Genomic DNA, 15,792 nt, shown 5'->3' with positions numbered 1-15,792 from the left:
AGTGGGTGATAATGTCTGTGTGATTTTGATATGAGTCTACAATACAATATTTATAGACAGTCACAGTGATTTTTAAACAATATCACAAGTGCAAGGTGAGCATGCATTTTTATACTGGATTTTTGTCCTGACTTGTGCACAATTCAAGGCAAAACACACGTGGAGGTGGAGGTGAGCATGTGAGTAGTTAATAAAGACCAGAAAAAAAAAAAAAAAAAACAAAAAAAAAAACACGTGCAAATATACCTCCGAAACACTATAGGTGGATGAGCAGGAAGGAAGCCGAGCCTGGTTGTGCAGTGAGGGAAAAAAAAAACACTGTTAAATAAGGAATGGTGCTAACAGAAAAGTTTTAGAAAGATTTTTATAAAGGCGGTCAAGAAGAAACACAATAGCAGAGGTTTCATTTATAATCACAGACAACACAATTGAAGTTCAATCTCTGAATAAACAGATATATAGATTTTCACATAGGTTAATTCATTTATTGAGTCACAAGGTTGTCTACAAACAAAGGCATAACATACTTTCTGTATTTGCAAGCACCACAGTTACACAACAAGACTAAATAAAATTATTTCTGCATTTGCATGCAACACTTACGATTATTTTTAAAGAGTATTAAAATAGCAAAATCATACATTCCTAGTACAAATGTTTGGTGCATTTCAGGAACATAAACTGGAACCGACAATATCTCAGGTATTAAAGTGTGTTTAAACTGTATCAACCAAAGGCACTAGCAGATTCATGTAAGTTTTCATTCATCGCCTGTCTGGACTACTGCAACACCCATCTGGTTGGTATACCTATGCCTAGACCCCACCCCCTCTGCAATCTATCTAAAATGCTATTGCTGGGGTTATCTGCCTTAGGCAAATAATGAATATAGGGTGAGCCACACCAAAGTGATTTAAACATAAAAATTTATAAAATAATTATGTAATAATGCTACATAAAAATCTCCTGTCCAGATCACAGGACATCTTCAAAATTATTCCATGATATTTCAATTAACATACAAAATGAGATACACCATAACATAGCGTGACTTGTATATATAAATTAACTAAACAAGCCCATAGAATATCACTCACATAAAATGGAGGATAGTATGCTGATATAATGAATTCATCAAGCGTTAGTAATAAAGCTTGCAGGTGAAAGACTCAACACATCCTATAAAAAGATATATATATTTTACTTCAAAGCAAAAATATTTTTAAAATGATTGTGCTTACAAGTGGTGAGTGCACCGCCTTCAACTCACACACGCAGAAGGATTAGGATGCAGATCCCCCACAGTGGTGCAGGGGACCCGTATCCTACTCTCTGATACGCTCAGACAGCCTCCCCTGCCAGCACTTTCCATGAGGGGAGTCCCGGCAAGGCAGATTGTTAAAGCACATCGTGCAGACGTGCCGGCAGCGGAGGTTGTTTACGCGCGTCGCCGCAACTGGTGAACGTCCGCACGATGCGTTATACCTCTGCCCCCAAGACTTACCAGAGCAGAATTCCGGGTGTCTTGCGGGGCCGGCGGGGAACATCTACGCAATAGCTGAGTGCCGGCACCGGACGTTGTATACGCGCATTGCGTAGCTGTCCCCCCGCCGGCCCCGCAAGACACCCGGGAGTCTGCTCTGGTAAGTCGGGGGGTGGCAGAGTGGCAGCATATCTGGGGGGGGCAGTGGCAGCATATGTCGGAGGGGGGGTGGACAGTGGCAGCATATCTCGGGGGGGTGGACAGTGGCAGCATATCTCGGGGGTGGGGGGGACAGAGTGGCAGCATATCTATTACAAAACTTTTTCTTTAAAAAAGCACCAAACTTTTAGGGTGCAGCCTATATTCGGGTGCGGCCTATATCCAAGCCAATACGGTGTGTGTGTGTGTGTGTGTATATATATATATATATATATATATATACCGTATTTGCTCGATTATAAGACGAGGTTTTTTCAGAGCAAATACTCTGAAAAATACCCCTCGTCTTCTAATCGGGGTCGTCTTCTAATCAGACCTCAAATAGAGGTCTGATTAGGAGACTAAGATCCAGATCCCCCGCACCGCTGCAGGGGACCTGGATCCTCCTGTCTCCCCCCCATCATACACACACTTACCGGTGCTTCCTGCTGTGTTGCCGGGGCAACGGGTTGACGTCTAACGTCCGCTGCAGCCGGAAGGAGGTGTGGCTAGCAGCGGGGGTTGTCTGCGTCCGTCGCGTAGACCTTCCCCGACTGTCAGAGATCAGAACTCTGATAGCCGGGGAAAGTATACGCGACGGACGCATACAAACCCCGCTGCCAACTCCACCTCCTTCCGGCTGCAGCGGAAGGCGACGTCAACCCGCTGCCCCGGCTGGAAGCACCGTTAAGAGAGGGCTGAGAGGGGTGAGAGAGAGAGAGGGAGTGTGTGTGTGTTAGTTAAATGGGGGTATAGGGTGTGTGTGTGTGTGTGTGTGTTAAATGGGGGCATAGGGCATTTCTGGAGTGGCGTTAAGGGGGCATTTAATAGAGCACTCTGCCTCCTGAAATGCCTTATACCTCCCTATATGGCACTCTGCCCCATAATATACCTTTTACCCCCTAAATGCCAGAGTGGCATATAGGGGTATAAGGCATTTCTGGAGGCAGAGTGCTCTATACAATGCCTTTTAACTCCCTTAATGCCACTCTGCCTCCTGAAATGCCTTATACCTCCCTATATGCCACTCTGCCCCATAATATGCATTTTAACCCCCTAAATGCCAGAATGGGATATAGGGGTATAAGGCATTTCTGGAGGCAGAGTGGCACATAGGGGGTCAAAAGGCATACCATGGGGCACAGTGGCATATAGAGGGTTAAAAGGCATATCATGGGCCACAGTGCCATATTGGAGTGGCAAGCCTGGGGGCAGATGTGCGTAACTGGGGGACAGGTTGGAAAATACAAGAAATAAAAACAAAAAAAATATTTTTCTCAATCATTGCTTATATTAAAAAAAATAGTTTACATGAATTAACATTTACTGGTAAAACTTTTTTCCTTTAGGGTCGTCTTATATTCAGGCTTTTTCTTTTTTTCCTAAGTTAATATTCAGATTTTGGGAGGTCGTCTTATAATCAGGGTCGTCTTATAATCGAGCAAATACGGTATATAGCCTGAAACACAACAATATGTTGGTTCTTTCTGGTCTTGCTGAGAAGTCCCATGGGAGGGTCACAACATTTTTTTTTGGTTGAGTATCATTGAAAGAGTGATCCACAGCAGCAGAGATTTTTTTTAAATGAAAAAAGGCTAATGTTAGCCTCCCTCCCAGGACCCTTACACACATCTGCCCATAAACACATATATACACATGCACTGCCTTTACACCAGGGCTTGACAAATTTTTTTAAATCTAGGAGCCAGCTAAAAAAGTTAGGAGCCAGGACTTTTTTTTGCCCTACACTCACGCTTTGCCTCAGCACTCACAGTCTCACACTTTACCCTAGCCCTCACACTTTGCCCCAGCGCTCACACTTTGCCCCAGCACTTTGCCCACACTAAAAAGCACCAGTGCATACTTTTAATTACCATTAATTAATCCCATTAACTAAGTCTGTCCCCAGTTTCCATAGGCATCTTTGTCACTAAATAGCTTCCTATAGTCCCATGTTTAGTGACAAAGATGCCTATGGGAAACTGGTGCCTGGGATTTGTCGAGCCCTGCTTTACACACACACATACACTGCCCTTACACACACACACACGCGCAAACACATACACTGCCCTTACACACACACATACAAGTACACTGCCCTTACACACACCTGCCCATAAACACATACACACATACACATACACTGCCCTTACACACACATATACACATACACTGCCCTTACATGCACATATACACGTACACTGCCCTTACGCACACACATACATGTACACTGCCCTTACACACATACATGTACACTGCCCTTACGCACACACATACATGTACACTGCCTTTACACACACACACACATACATGTACACTGCCCTTACACACATACATGTACACTGCCCTTATGCACACACATACATGTACATTGCCCTTACGCACACACATACATGTACACTGCCCTTACGCACGCACATACATGTGCACTGTCCTTACACACACGCACATACATGTACACTGCCCTTACACACACACGCACATACATGTACAAGTCCGTATAACAAGCCAATAGGTCGGGATAGGAGAGGTCAGGAACAGCGATAATCAAGCCAGAGGTCAGAAACAGGAATCAATATACACGGCAGCGAAAGCCAGATAGCTCTAGCAAGCACAATAACTGAGCACTGAGTGAAGCTCAGTGTCAGTTTTTAAATCTACCGCTAGGGGGTCGCCCCGCCCCCGTGCGGGATGACGTCGACGCACGTTCCCCGCCTACTCTATTCAGGAATCCACTGGTATCGGGATGACCAGGATGGTGTCTATGAAAGTGAGATATTAGATCTGGAGCATGAACCTCAGTGGCTGGTTCCCAGGAATTCTCCTCCGGACCGTACCCTTTCCAACGAATAAGGTATTGAACACAACCACGATGACGCCGCAAGTCCAGTATGTTCCCAACTTCGTATTCCTCAATGTCATTAACTAGGACGGGGGCAGGAGGGCACAGACCAGGATAAGGATTCGCAGTCCATGGTTTAAGGAGGGAGACATGGAACACTGGGTGAATAGTCATAGTGCCAGGTAACTGAAGTTCAACTGCCACGGGAGATATAAGGCGGGAGACAGGAAAGGGCCTGGATTAAACCTAGGGGTATCAGAACGGTGGCGATCAGCAAAGAACTTGTGTCATAACTGTGTCCTTCTTAGTGTCTCTCGCAGCATGTTGAAGTCAGTTTGCCAATGTGTTCAGAAACGAAGGTACTTCACATGAAATAGGGGAGCCCGGGAGCATGGTGGGATGAAAACCATATGGTTATTGTAGGCGTATTCAGCCATCTTGAAGGTAAGTAGTGAAACAGCGTAAGTATTGTTGAAGTGTGTCATTGGTACGTTCTGTCTGACCATTGCTTTGTGGGTGAAATGCCGTAGAAAGTGATCGTTGAATATGAAATTGTGCACAGATGGCCTTCCAGAACCGAGAAGTGAATTGGGAGCCAAAGTCAGAGATTATGTTAGCAGGCAGGCTGTGTAGGCGGAAGGAAGGTGGTTGATAGGAACAAAATGTGCCATTTTGGTAAAGCGGTCAACCACTACCATTATGGTAGACTGATTATGAGAAGAAGGTCCGTGATAAAATCCATCGTAATGTCAGTCCAGGGTCTCGCGGGAACTGGAAGTGGTTGAAGTAGCCCAGCTGGTCTTTTGTGAGTATTTTTGGAGCGGGCACAGGTACGAAAGTTGCCACATCTTTCTTTATCTCAAGCCACCAGAAAAAACGTTGAATAAGTTCAAGTGTTTGTTTAACACCTCCGTGACCCGCGGCCGGTGTATCGTGAAAGGATTGTAACGGTAATAATAGCCGTGTCGTGTCGATAACATAACCCGGGAATATCAGGGGGGAGCAAAAGAAGATACCAGCTCCAGCAGGAGAAGTTGAAGGCCGAATGAATCCTTTCGCCAAATTATCTCCGATATAATCCATGAGGGTAGTGAGTTCAGGTTCACAGAGGGGGTAAATAAGACCGAAGGGAATAGCAGCACCAGGAAGGAGATCAATAGGACAATCAAAAGGTCTGGAAGGAGGTAATTTGTCGGCACTCTTCTTTTCGAAGACCTCTCTAAACTGACGGTAAGGAGGAGGAATCTCTTGGAGAGATATGGTCTGAGTGAGACAGATGGATTCAGGTTTGAGACCTGTAATGAGACAGAAACAGATAAATGAGGGGCCAAGCAGGGGCGTCTTCCGGAATATGTATTAAGTAGAGGAGTAGAATCCTTACCCTGGGTATAGCGTGCACGGGCTCTACATTCTTGGTACCGGTGGCCAGCCTTGCCACAGTACATGCACAGATTCAAAGTTCTACGCCATTGTCTTTCTTCAACTGAGAGGGGGCCTTGTACAATACCTATTTGGAAGAAGGAGCTGGGGCTCTATGCAAATTACTTATTGGAGTTAGAGGTCTGACGTTCAGACCATCTCTCACGTAGTCTCCTGTCGATCTGAGTCACAAGGCATATGAAAGTATAGAAGTCTGTGAAAGTTCATCTTTGATGGCCTCAGACAAGCCCCAGCGAAATTGGTCATGTAGTGCTGGCTCATTCCAATTAGACTCCAGAGCCAGGTGTCTAAATTCCGTGATATATTCTTTCACGGGACGCCGACCTTGTTTTAAGGTACGTAAGGTGGTAGCTGCAGAGGAGGCTCTGTAGGGATCGTCATAGAGAGAGCGTCTAAAGCTTCCCAAAGGATCGCCAAGAGGTCAGTAAACTGTTGTTGCTGTGAAGTAGATGATGTGCCCAGAGTTGAGGTTCTCCTGAGAGCAAGGAGATGGCTGTGTGCACTTTAATATAGTCTGTAGCATAGATTCGTGGCCTCAGACGGAACAGGATCTCTCAGGATGTTATAAACGTACGATACTTGCTCCGGTCCCTGAAAATCGTTCAGGCAAGGGGAACTGAGGATCTAAAGCTGTAGCGCCTTCCACAACAGGGTGAGCGGCAGAGGGTGGAACAGCGGGAATTTGATCAGTAGGAGCGTTTTGTTGCATCTGAAGGTGCAATTGTGTCAGCCAAACCTGCGGGTTCCATAGCGGTTCAGTTATTGTGTCAGGCTGTAGGAATTAAGGTGATAAACCCAATTTGCAGACTACCTTCCAGGAGGGAAGGTTTAGTAGACAAGGCGAAGTCCAATGCTGATCCGAAAGTCAGGGAGGGAGAGAGCAGCGAAGTCCATATAACAAGCCAATAGGTCGGGATAGGAGAGGTCAGGAACAGAGATAATCAAGCCAGAGGTCAGAAACAGGAATCAATATAAACTAAATATCTCTAGTGAAGCTCAGTGTCAGTTTTTACATTTACTGCTAGGAGTCGCCCCGCTAACAAATACCTATACTGCTCTTACAGACACCGGCCCATACACACAAGCTTACAAACACACACAAACACATACACTGCCCTTACCCCCTTCTCTCCCCATCTCTTACCTCTTCCACCATCCTTCTGCCTCCATCCTGTTTCCTGCAGTTGGAGCGCAAGGTCTGTCAACTCAGACCTTGCTTTAGTACTCCCTCATCACTACGCGCCGGCTATTGCTGGCGATCGCAGGGATGATGTCATATCCCCGTGCCCAGCATTATTTGCCGGCGCGTAGTGATTAGGGAGTAGTAAAGCGAGGTGACAGACCTCGCGCTCCCTAATGTTGAGCCGACTAGAGGGAGATTGCAATCTCCCAGCTAGTCTGCAGCTGCTGATCGGGGGGCTGCCCCCCCCCCAGCTGCACCTGAGGTATCGTTCTCGCCTCACCCTTCCTTCCTCTACCCCTGCAATGCGGGACAGAGACCCTAAATCGGGACAGCTGGGGGGCATAGCTTCATATAGAGGAAATTGTTTTGTGCTTCCTCTACTTCCTGGATATGTGATTGCTATAATCACTGACGGATTTTATCTGCTAATCAGGCTTCCTCATAGTGCTGACAAACATAGTCTCCGTATTCACAGGATATATCTTTGAGTTAAAATTAAATCACCTGTTTGGCCTTATTACCATGTCATATACAAAAAAATTAGTTATATGACTGCGTCGTATTTGAGTGCATATAAATGCTTATAAATAGAATACTATATATATGCTATATATAGAAATATTTAAACATTGAATATGTATACAAATTTGTATAAAGCAATTTTAGTAAATAAATCAAATTACAAGATTTTTATTTAGCATTATTATAGTACTTTATAATTTGTAGGCGTTGGAATCATATCATTTTTTGTGGCTCACTCTATATTCATTGTACAGTAAGAAGGGGTGATCTCTGTTTTTGGGTTTAATTGAGCACCTTTACTATACTTTTTTGTCTTTTTGCATTACCTACCCGACACCTGCTTTCCCACTTTGTGAAGCCATCTACTTATTATTGGAGATATTAGCTAAAAAATACACTCAGAATACCTATTATATCATACAAAGCCCTATTATACCACACCCATGCATATTCATTTGCAGAACAAATTTGGGGCTAACCAGATATCTCCCTGATGAGACCATTAATTCTGACCAAACCTCCAACTCCATTTGCAGAAATGCAGCCTCAAACTTACAAAGAATCTCAACCATGTTTCACTTATGCCAGCAAACACTAATTCTTATACCTCTAACAGCCGTACGGCAAACAATCTGCCTTCTGCCACAGCCACATATTTCAACTTTTGACTCATCGGTCCAGAGCATCTGCTGTCATTTTTACACCCCAGTTCCTGTGTTTTTCTGAATAGATGAGTTGTTTGTCCTTGTTTCCAGGTTGAACGTACAGCATTTTAGTCGCAAGTCTTCCATGAAGACCACTTCCGACAAAGCTTCTCTGAAAGTAGATGGGTGTACCAGGGTCCCACCGTTTTCTGCCAATGCTTAGCTGATGGCACTGCTGGATTCCCCTTTGCAAAGGAAAGTAAACATAGTGTGTCCTTTCGTCTACTGCATTAAGATTCCTTGGCAGACCACTGTGTCTATGGTTCACAATGTTGCCAGTTTCTTTGTGCTTTTTCAAGAGCTTGGACAAAACATCTGGAAATATCTACTTACCTTGAAATTTCTGCCTGGAAGAGGCCGTGCTGATGCAGTATAACTACCTTGTGTCTTGTTGCTGTGCTCAATCTTGCCATGGTGTATGACTTTTAACATTAAACTTTCTTCTGCAAACTTACTCAGTTTTATTCCTCTTACATGTTTCTATTTCAGTTAATGATTGTGTTTCAACCTACATAGTACATTGATGATTATTAACACCTATTTGGTATAATCGTTTAATCATACACCTAACCATATTCCTTCAAAATCCCTCACTTTGTAAAAGTGAACCTACAAGAACTGTTTGGAATTCAAAGGGTGGTCAAACCAAATATTGGTTTAGACTTTTCTTCTGTTCACTAACCTTGCATTTTGTCAAATAATATAAATAAACCATCAACATTCTTACTTTACAGCACCTTTTCACACCTGTCTAAAACATTTGCAAAATACTAATATATATATATATATATATATATATATATCAATGAAAAAATATATAGGAGGAGAAACAGAGGGATAAATGCTGGGGAACATAATTAGCTGTAGTGCCATGGGCAAACAAACTAATGATAGAAATAAAGTATCATGTTCAATGATACATTTACTCGGAGTGAGTATCCTTTGTCATTGTCTTGAAAACGTTGTATAGAAAGTGAAGATATATATATATATATATATACATCAAAACGCCAACTGAAAACGTTTTCAAACAAAAAATACTTTTTGTTTATTTTTAAAACACCTGCCGCTGCCATTTAGCAATGATTTTATTTTACTTGCACAAAATGGTCCGATGAGGGTAGACACACCTCTTAATTATTGAATTAAGGTTTTTCTCAGATCCATTGCCACATGTGTATAAAATCAAGCACCTAGACATGCAGTCTGAATTTACTAACATCTGAGAAAAAAAGGGGTCATTTTGAAGCGTGCACTGTGATGGGATGCCCCTTAGCAATAAATCAGTTCGTAAAATTTTACCCCTGCTAGATATTTCACGGTTAACTGCAAGCAGCATTATTAGAAACTGAAATTGTTTGGGAACAACAGCTACTCAGTCATGAAGCAGAAGAAAACATTAAGTCATTGAGCGTGGTCACCAAGTGCTAAAGCGCATGGTGCGTAAAAAGCACCAACACTCTGCTGATTCTATATCTGCAGAGTTCCAAACGTCTACCAGCGTTATTATCAGCAGAAAAACTGTGTGGCGGGAGCTTAATTGAATGGGTCTCTATGGCTGAGCATCTGCATACAAGCCTCACATCACCAAGTGCAATGTAAAGTGTTGGATTGAGCGCTGCCACTGGACTCTGGAGCAGTGGAAATGTGTTAGTGGAGTGACAAATCACTCTGCTCTGTCTGATGGGCGAGTATGAGTTTGATGGATACCAGGAGAACATTACCTGTCTGACTGCACTGCAGTTCTTGTGGAGGAGGGATAATGGTATGGGGCTACTTCCAGTTAGCTTAATGCTTCAGCTTACCAAGTTTCAACCATGTGCCCCATTGCACAAAGCATGGTCCATAAAGACATGTTGGACATCGAAAAACTTTGGGATGAACAGGAATAGAGATTGCGAACCAGACCTTCTCGTCCAGCATCAGTGCTCGACCTCACAAATTCTCCATTGGATGAATGGGTCAAAATTCACACAGAAACAGTCCATAATCTTGTGGAAAGCCTTCCCAGAAAAGTGGAAGCAGAAGTAGTTGCAAAAGAGGGACCAACTTCATATCAATGACTATGTATTTGGAATGCAATGCCATAAAAGTTCCTGTTGGTGTAATGGTGTAATGGTAAGATGTCCCAATACATTTGTCTATATAGTGTATATTTATTGATATGCCACTGCTGGTATACAAGGAGATTTGACTGGCACACTAAGCCTCTTATACTTGTATCCCAGCACCGGCATATAATTAAATATATCTAACCACATTGGACCCTCGTGTGCAAGGTACTTCCATTTGGAAGGACCTTGTAGATAATTAGCTATACATTGGACTTATATTTTGTGAGCTTTTTTTTCTGGTTGTCAATTGTATCCAGTGCACAAGAGAGATCAGTACCAGATCTGTGTTAATTTATTTATATAATGCCACCGTAATCCACAGTGCTGTACAATGAGTACATGTTAAATGCATGTTAAAAGAAATGTGGATGTATTTCAACAGCCCCCAGTAGCTTACCTAAGGAGGGGCCACTCGTCAGGGGTGTGCCTGGTGAGAAGATGTCTATGCAGCCCGACGGCCATCTAACGCGGGCCCACAGCTTACTGTGTGGAGATCACACACTGTGTGAGGAAACTCTCTTCCTGCCCAGGTTCCTGCTTCCCCTGCGAGGGAAGAAAGAATTTCCCCACACATTGTGCGGGCGCCACTTCGGTAAGCTGAGGGCCAGGCGCTAGGTGCCCCCGGGCCGCATAGACGTCTGCACGGCCCCAGTGATGCTCGGCCAGCCCCAGGACCAATGAAATCTGCAAAATATGTAAGAATGAATGTAGAATGAATGGGTGTCAGGGTCCTCAGCAAAGACCCCAACGGAGCGACTCACCGGAGTATCCACCAACGCCAACCTTGGCTATTGATTATAGTTTACGCTGAATTCTCCCATCCTGACCCCTTGACTATTGATTATAGTTTATGCTGAATTCTCCCATCCTGACCCCTTGGCTATTGATTATCGTTTACACTGATTTCTCCAATTCTGACCCTTTGGCTATTGATTACCGGACTTTTCTGTGTTTAACTATCTGCCCTTGCCTGTTGTGAGGTATCCTGCATACCGGGTTCCCGAACCTGACAATGGGTGAATAAATGAGTCAGTCAGTGAATATATAGGGGCGAAAATGGGACAGGCAGGCTGTTTAGGGGGGGCAGAGATGGCAAAGGCAGGCTGCTAAATGGGCAGAAGTGGCACAGGCAGGATCTGTCAGGGGCAGACTTGGCACAGACAGGCTGTTAAGGGGCAGAGGTGGCATCGGCAGGTTGCTAAAGGGCCACAAGTAGCACAGGCAGACTGCTAAAGGGCCACAAGTAGCACAGGCAGACTGCTAAAGGGGCAGAGGTGGCATAGGCAGACTGCTAAAGGGGCAGATGTGGCACAGACAGGCTGTTTAGGGGGCAGAGGTGGCACAGGCAGGCTCTTTCAGGGGCAGAGTTAGCACAGACAGGCTGCTAAATGGCCACAAGTGGCACAGGGAGGCTGCTAAAGGGCCACAAGTAGCACAGACAGACTGCTAAAGGGGCAGAAGTGGTACAGGCAGACAGCTAAAGGGGCAGAGGTGGCACAGGCAGGCTGTATAGGTGGAGAGGTGGCACAGGCAGGCTGTTTAAGGGGCAGAGGTGGCACAGGCAGGCTGCTAAAAGGGCAGAGGTGGCACAGGCAGGCTGCTAAAAGGGCAGAGGTGGCACAGGCAGGCTGTTTTAAGGACAGAGGAGTATAGTCATAGGGGTTATGTTTTTTTGGGGGGCCTTACTCTTGAGGCTTCTGTAAATGCAGTGATGCCAGAGATTGAAGCCATTTTAAAGCCGTGAAGGGGTTTAATGATAAAGTATGTGCAGATCAACTATGCGCACAACAGAATAAACAATTTGCAAATTTAAGTATTTGTTTAAATTTGACAAACTATCGAGTGCAGAAAACATTCCTTTACTAAGGGTAGGTACACAGCGTGACGGGACGACCTGTAACCCGACTGGGTACACCCGCCAAACAATGCTTCATTCAGAAAGAACCAGTGTTGAGGTGAGAACAGAACTGGCTTTATTTGACACATATACACTTATTTATACACAGCAAACACAATTAACATACAACAGAAAAACACAACCCTTACAAAAATATTACTGCAGTTTTTCGGACATGAAAAAACTGCAATACTGCACTTTTACTGCATTATTACTGCACTTTTACTGCATTTGTACTTCACTGTACTGCAGTTTTACTGCACATTTACTGCACTTTTTTTTTATATTGCAAACCTACTTCAGTATACTGCAGCTTTATTGCATTTGCACTTCCGTACAAAAATAACTGCAGTAAAACTGCAGTACAGTGAAGTACAAATGCAGTAAAAGTGCAGTAAATGTGCAGTAATACTGCAGTAAAAGTGCAGTAATACTGCATGTACAAAAAACTGCAGTAATTTTTTTGTAAGGGAAAGTCCTCCTTCAAGTCCAGCAAGGGGAATATACAAACAATACATTGAGGTGATAGGATTATCCCCCTGACTCTAGGACCCCCTGTGGAGACACAGTCTGGGAAACATAAAACATGCCCCTCCTGGTCCTCCCAAGAGAGCTCCACCACAACCTTTGGTAGCTAAGGATCCTCTAGTCCAAATATAGCCCTGTTGGGGCTCTGAGCGACATAGCTTTAAAGATTTACCAGGTGCCGATGGAAACGCATCCGGCGAGGATTTCCAGGGCGATTGAAACCATTTCCCCCAGGCGGAAAAAGGTACAAAACCCAGATTTCCCTTTGAAGCTACTCCACAAGCCAGGTGTCACCAGAAAGCTCTGGACTCTCCCTCTGTTAACTGTCCAAAAAGCACTGTGATCCGTCACAGAGAGATCACAGACTAGGTCTTCTGGTCACCCTGTGCCCCAATAAGCATAGGGTTACTTAGATATAAAAGGGGACTGGGCAGACAGACAAGGAGTCTCCCCATGAATCCATCATGACCCCTTTAACCCCTTCGGGTCCGGGAGGTACCTGGTACTTCCTGGTTACCGGTCACCGGTAGACCAGGACGTACCAGGTACGTCTCCTCCAAAAACCGCCCCCACATCGCCACAATCGTGGTGATCGTGGGGGCGCTGCTGCTCTCTGCCCAGGAGTCTGGGCAGACAGCACAGCCTCTCTAAACCCGCCCACAAGCCCACGATCACTCCCACGGAGTGATTCTCTAGGCAGAAACTGCGATTGCAGAAAAATCTGCAACCCCGGTGCGGGGAACTCTGATCTCTGACAGCCAGGGAAGGTATGCGCGACGGACGCAGACAAACCCCCGCTGCCAACTCCACCTCCTTCCGGCTGCAGCGGAAGGAGACGTCAACCCACTGCCCCGGAAATTGGAAGCACCGCTAAGTGTGTGTGTGTGTGTTAAATGGGGGCATAGGGCATTTCTGGAATGCCTTATACCCCTATATGCCACTCTGGCACTTAGGGGGTTAAAAGGCATATTATGGGGCAGAGTGGCATATAGGGAGGTATAAGGCATTTCAGGAGGCAGAGTGGCGTAAAGCGGGCATTTAGTAGAGCACTTTGCCTCCTGAAATGCCTTATACCTCCCTATATGCCACTCTGCCCCATAATATGCCTTTTAACCCCCTAAATGCCAGAGTGGCATATAGGGGTATAAGGCATTTCTGGAGGCAGAGTGGCACATAGGGGGTCAAAAGGCATACCATGGGGCACAGTGGCATATAGAGGGTTAAAAGGCATATCATGGGCCACAGTGCCATATGTGCGTAACTGGGGGACAGGTTGATATAAGTCAATTTTTGTCAATCATAGCTTTTATTAAAAAAAAAATAGTTTACATGAATTAACATTTACTGGTAAAACTTTTTTCCTTTAGGGTCGTCTTATATTCAGGCTTTTTTTTTCCTAAGTTAATATTCATATTTTGGGGGGTCGTCTTATAATCAGGGTCGTCTTATAATAGAGCAAATACGGTATATGATTTGATGTGGTAAATTGAATTGGCTGTGTTCAAATATGTTCCACAAGAGGCAGGATGACCAGATTTGTCAAAATTCTAAATTTAAAAATGTGCATCTCCAAACTATGGCCTTTTAGTCCCAAACGAGGCAAAATGTATCCATGGGTTGGATCACTGTACTCAGTAGAAGTTGCTAAACACAGGGTAATATTTGGCAGTGATGTATACCAAGAACTATTCACCCCCTCCTTGCTGCATTACTGCATTACAACCTGGAATTAAAATTAGTTTGTAGTTTGTATCATTTGATTTACATAGTACAACTATCACTTCGAAGGTGCAAAATATTTTTATAATGAAACAAGAAATACAGAAAAAAAAACATAAAGCCTCAGTGTGCATAAGTATTCACCCCTGCAAAGTCAATACTTTGTAGGGTCACCTTTTGCAGCAAAAGCCACTGGCCCATTCTTCAAGGTAAAACTGCTCCAGCTCCTTTAATTTGCATGGGTTCCGCTGGTCTACAGCAATCTTTAAGTCATACCACAGATTCTCAATTGGATTGAAGTCTGGGCTTTGACTAGGCAATTCCAAGACATGTAAATGTTTCCCCTTAAAATACTTGAGTGTTTATTTTAGCAGTATGCTTAGGGTCATTGTGCTGCTGGAAGGTGAACTCCATCCCATTCTCAAATCTCTGGAAGACTAAAAACAGGTTTCCTACAAGAATTTTCCTTGTATATATAATGCCATCCATCATTCCTTCAATCCCGACCAGTTTCCCGGTACCTGCCGATGACAAATATCCCCACAGCATGATGCTGCCACCGCCATGTGGATGGTGTTCTCGGGTTGGTGAGAGGTGTTTGCGCCAGACATAGCGTTTTCCTTGATGGTGAAAATGCTCAATTATACTCTCATCTGACCAGAGTACCTTCGTACATATGTTTGAGGAGTCTATGGCTTTTTTCTGGCCACTTTTCCTTAAAGCCCAGCTCTGCGGAGCTTAACATGGTGCTTTTGACAGATACTCCAATCTCAGCTGTGGAACTTTGCATCTCCTTCAGAGTTATCTTTGGTGCCTGTTTGAATAATGCCCTACTTGACTGTTATGTGAATTTTGATGGGAAGCCCTCTTTTGGCAGGTTTGTTGTGGTGCCATATTCTTTCCATTTCTTAAAAATGGATTTAATGGTGCTCCGTGAGATGTTCAAAGTTCTGGATAAAATGTAAATCAATTCATAACTTATTTGAAATGCGCTATTCTGGATTTTTTTTTGTTATTCCACCATAACGACCAAACAGGTCAGGGTTGCCCAACCCTGACCTGTTTGGAGAGCTCATTTGGTCTTTATGGTGTAATCCAACAACAATCCAACAAAAAAAATCCAGAACAGCGCATTTCAAGTAAGTTATGAATTGATTTGCAT

The 15,792-nt window shown here is 44.2% G+C and overlaps 1 protein-coding gene across 8 annotated transcripts in view; it reads right to left on the bottom strand.

Moving 5' to 3' along the window:
* The window catches only part of GPHN (gephyrin), a 330,342-nt gene that overhangs the window by 163,515 nt on the left and 151,035 nt on the right, over positions 1–15,792 (bottom strand). For 4 of the 8 annotated variants that reach the window (XM_053474851.1, XM_053474856.1, XM_053474853.1 and 1 more), the window contains one exon: positions 247–288. The exons of the other annotated variants lie outside the window; for them this stretch is intronic. In XM_053474851.1, the coding sequence (XP_053330826.1) occupies positions 247–288 (42 nt within the window). The remainder of the gene's footprint in view (positions 1–246; positions 289–15,792) is intronic. 8 annotated transcript variants of the gene reach the window in all.

Source organism: Spea bombifrons, chromosome 9 (assembly GCF_027358695.1).
Source record: "Spea bombifrons isolate aSpeBom1 chromosome 9, aSpeBom1.2.pri, whole genome shotgun sequence".
NCBI lineage: Eukaryota > Metazoa > Chordata > Amphibia > Anura > Pelobatidae > Spea > Spea bombifrons.
This window is presented reverse-complemented; position numbering and strand designations above follow the sequence as displayed.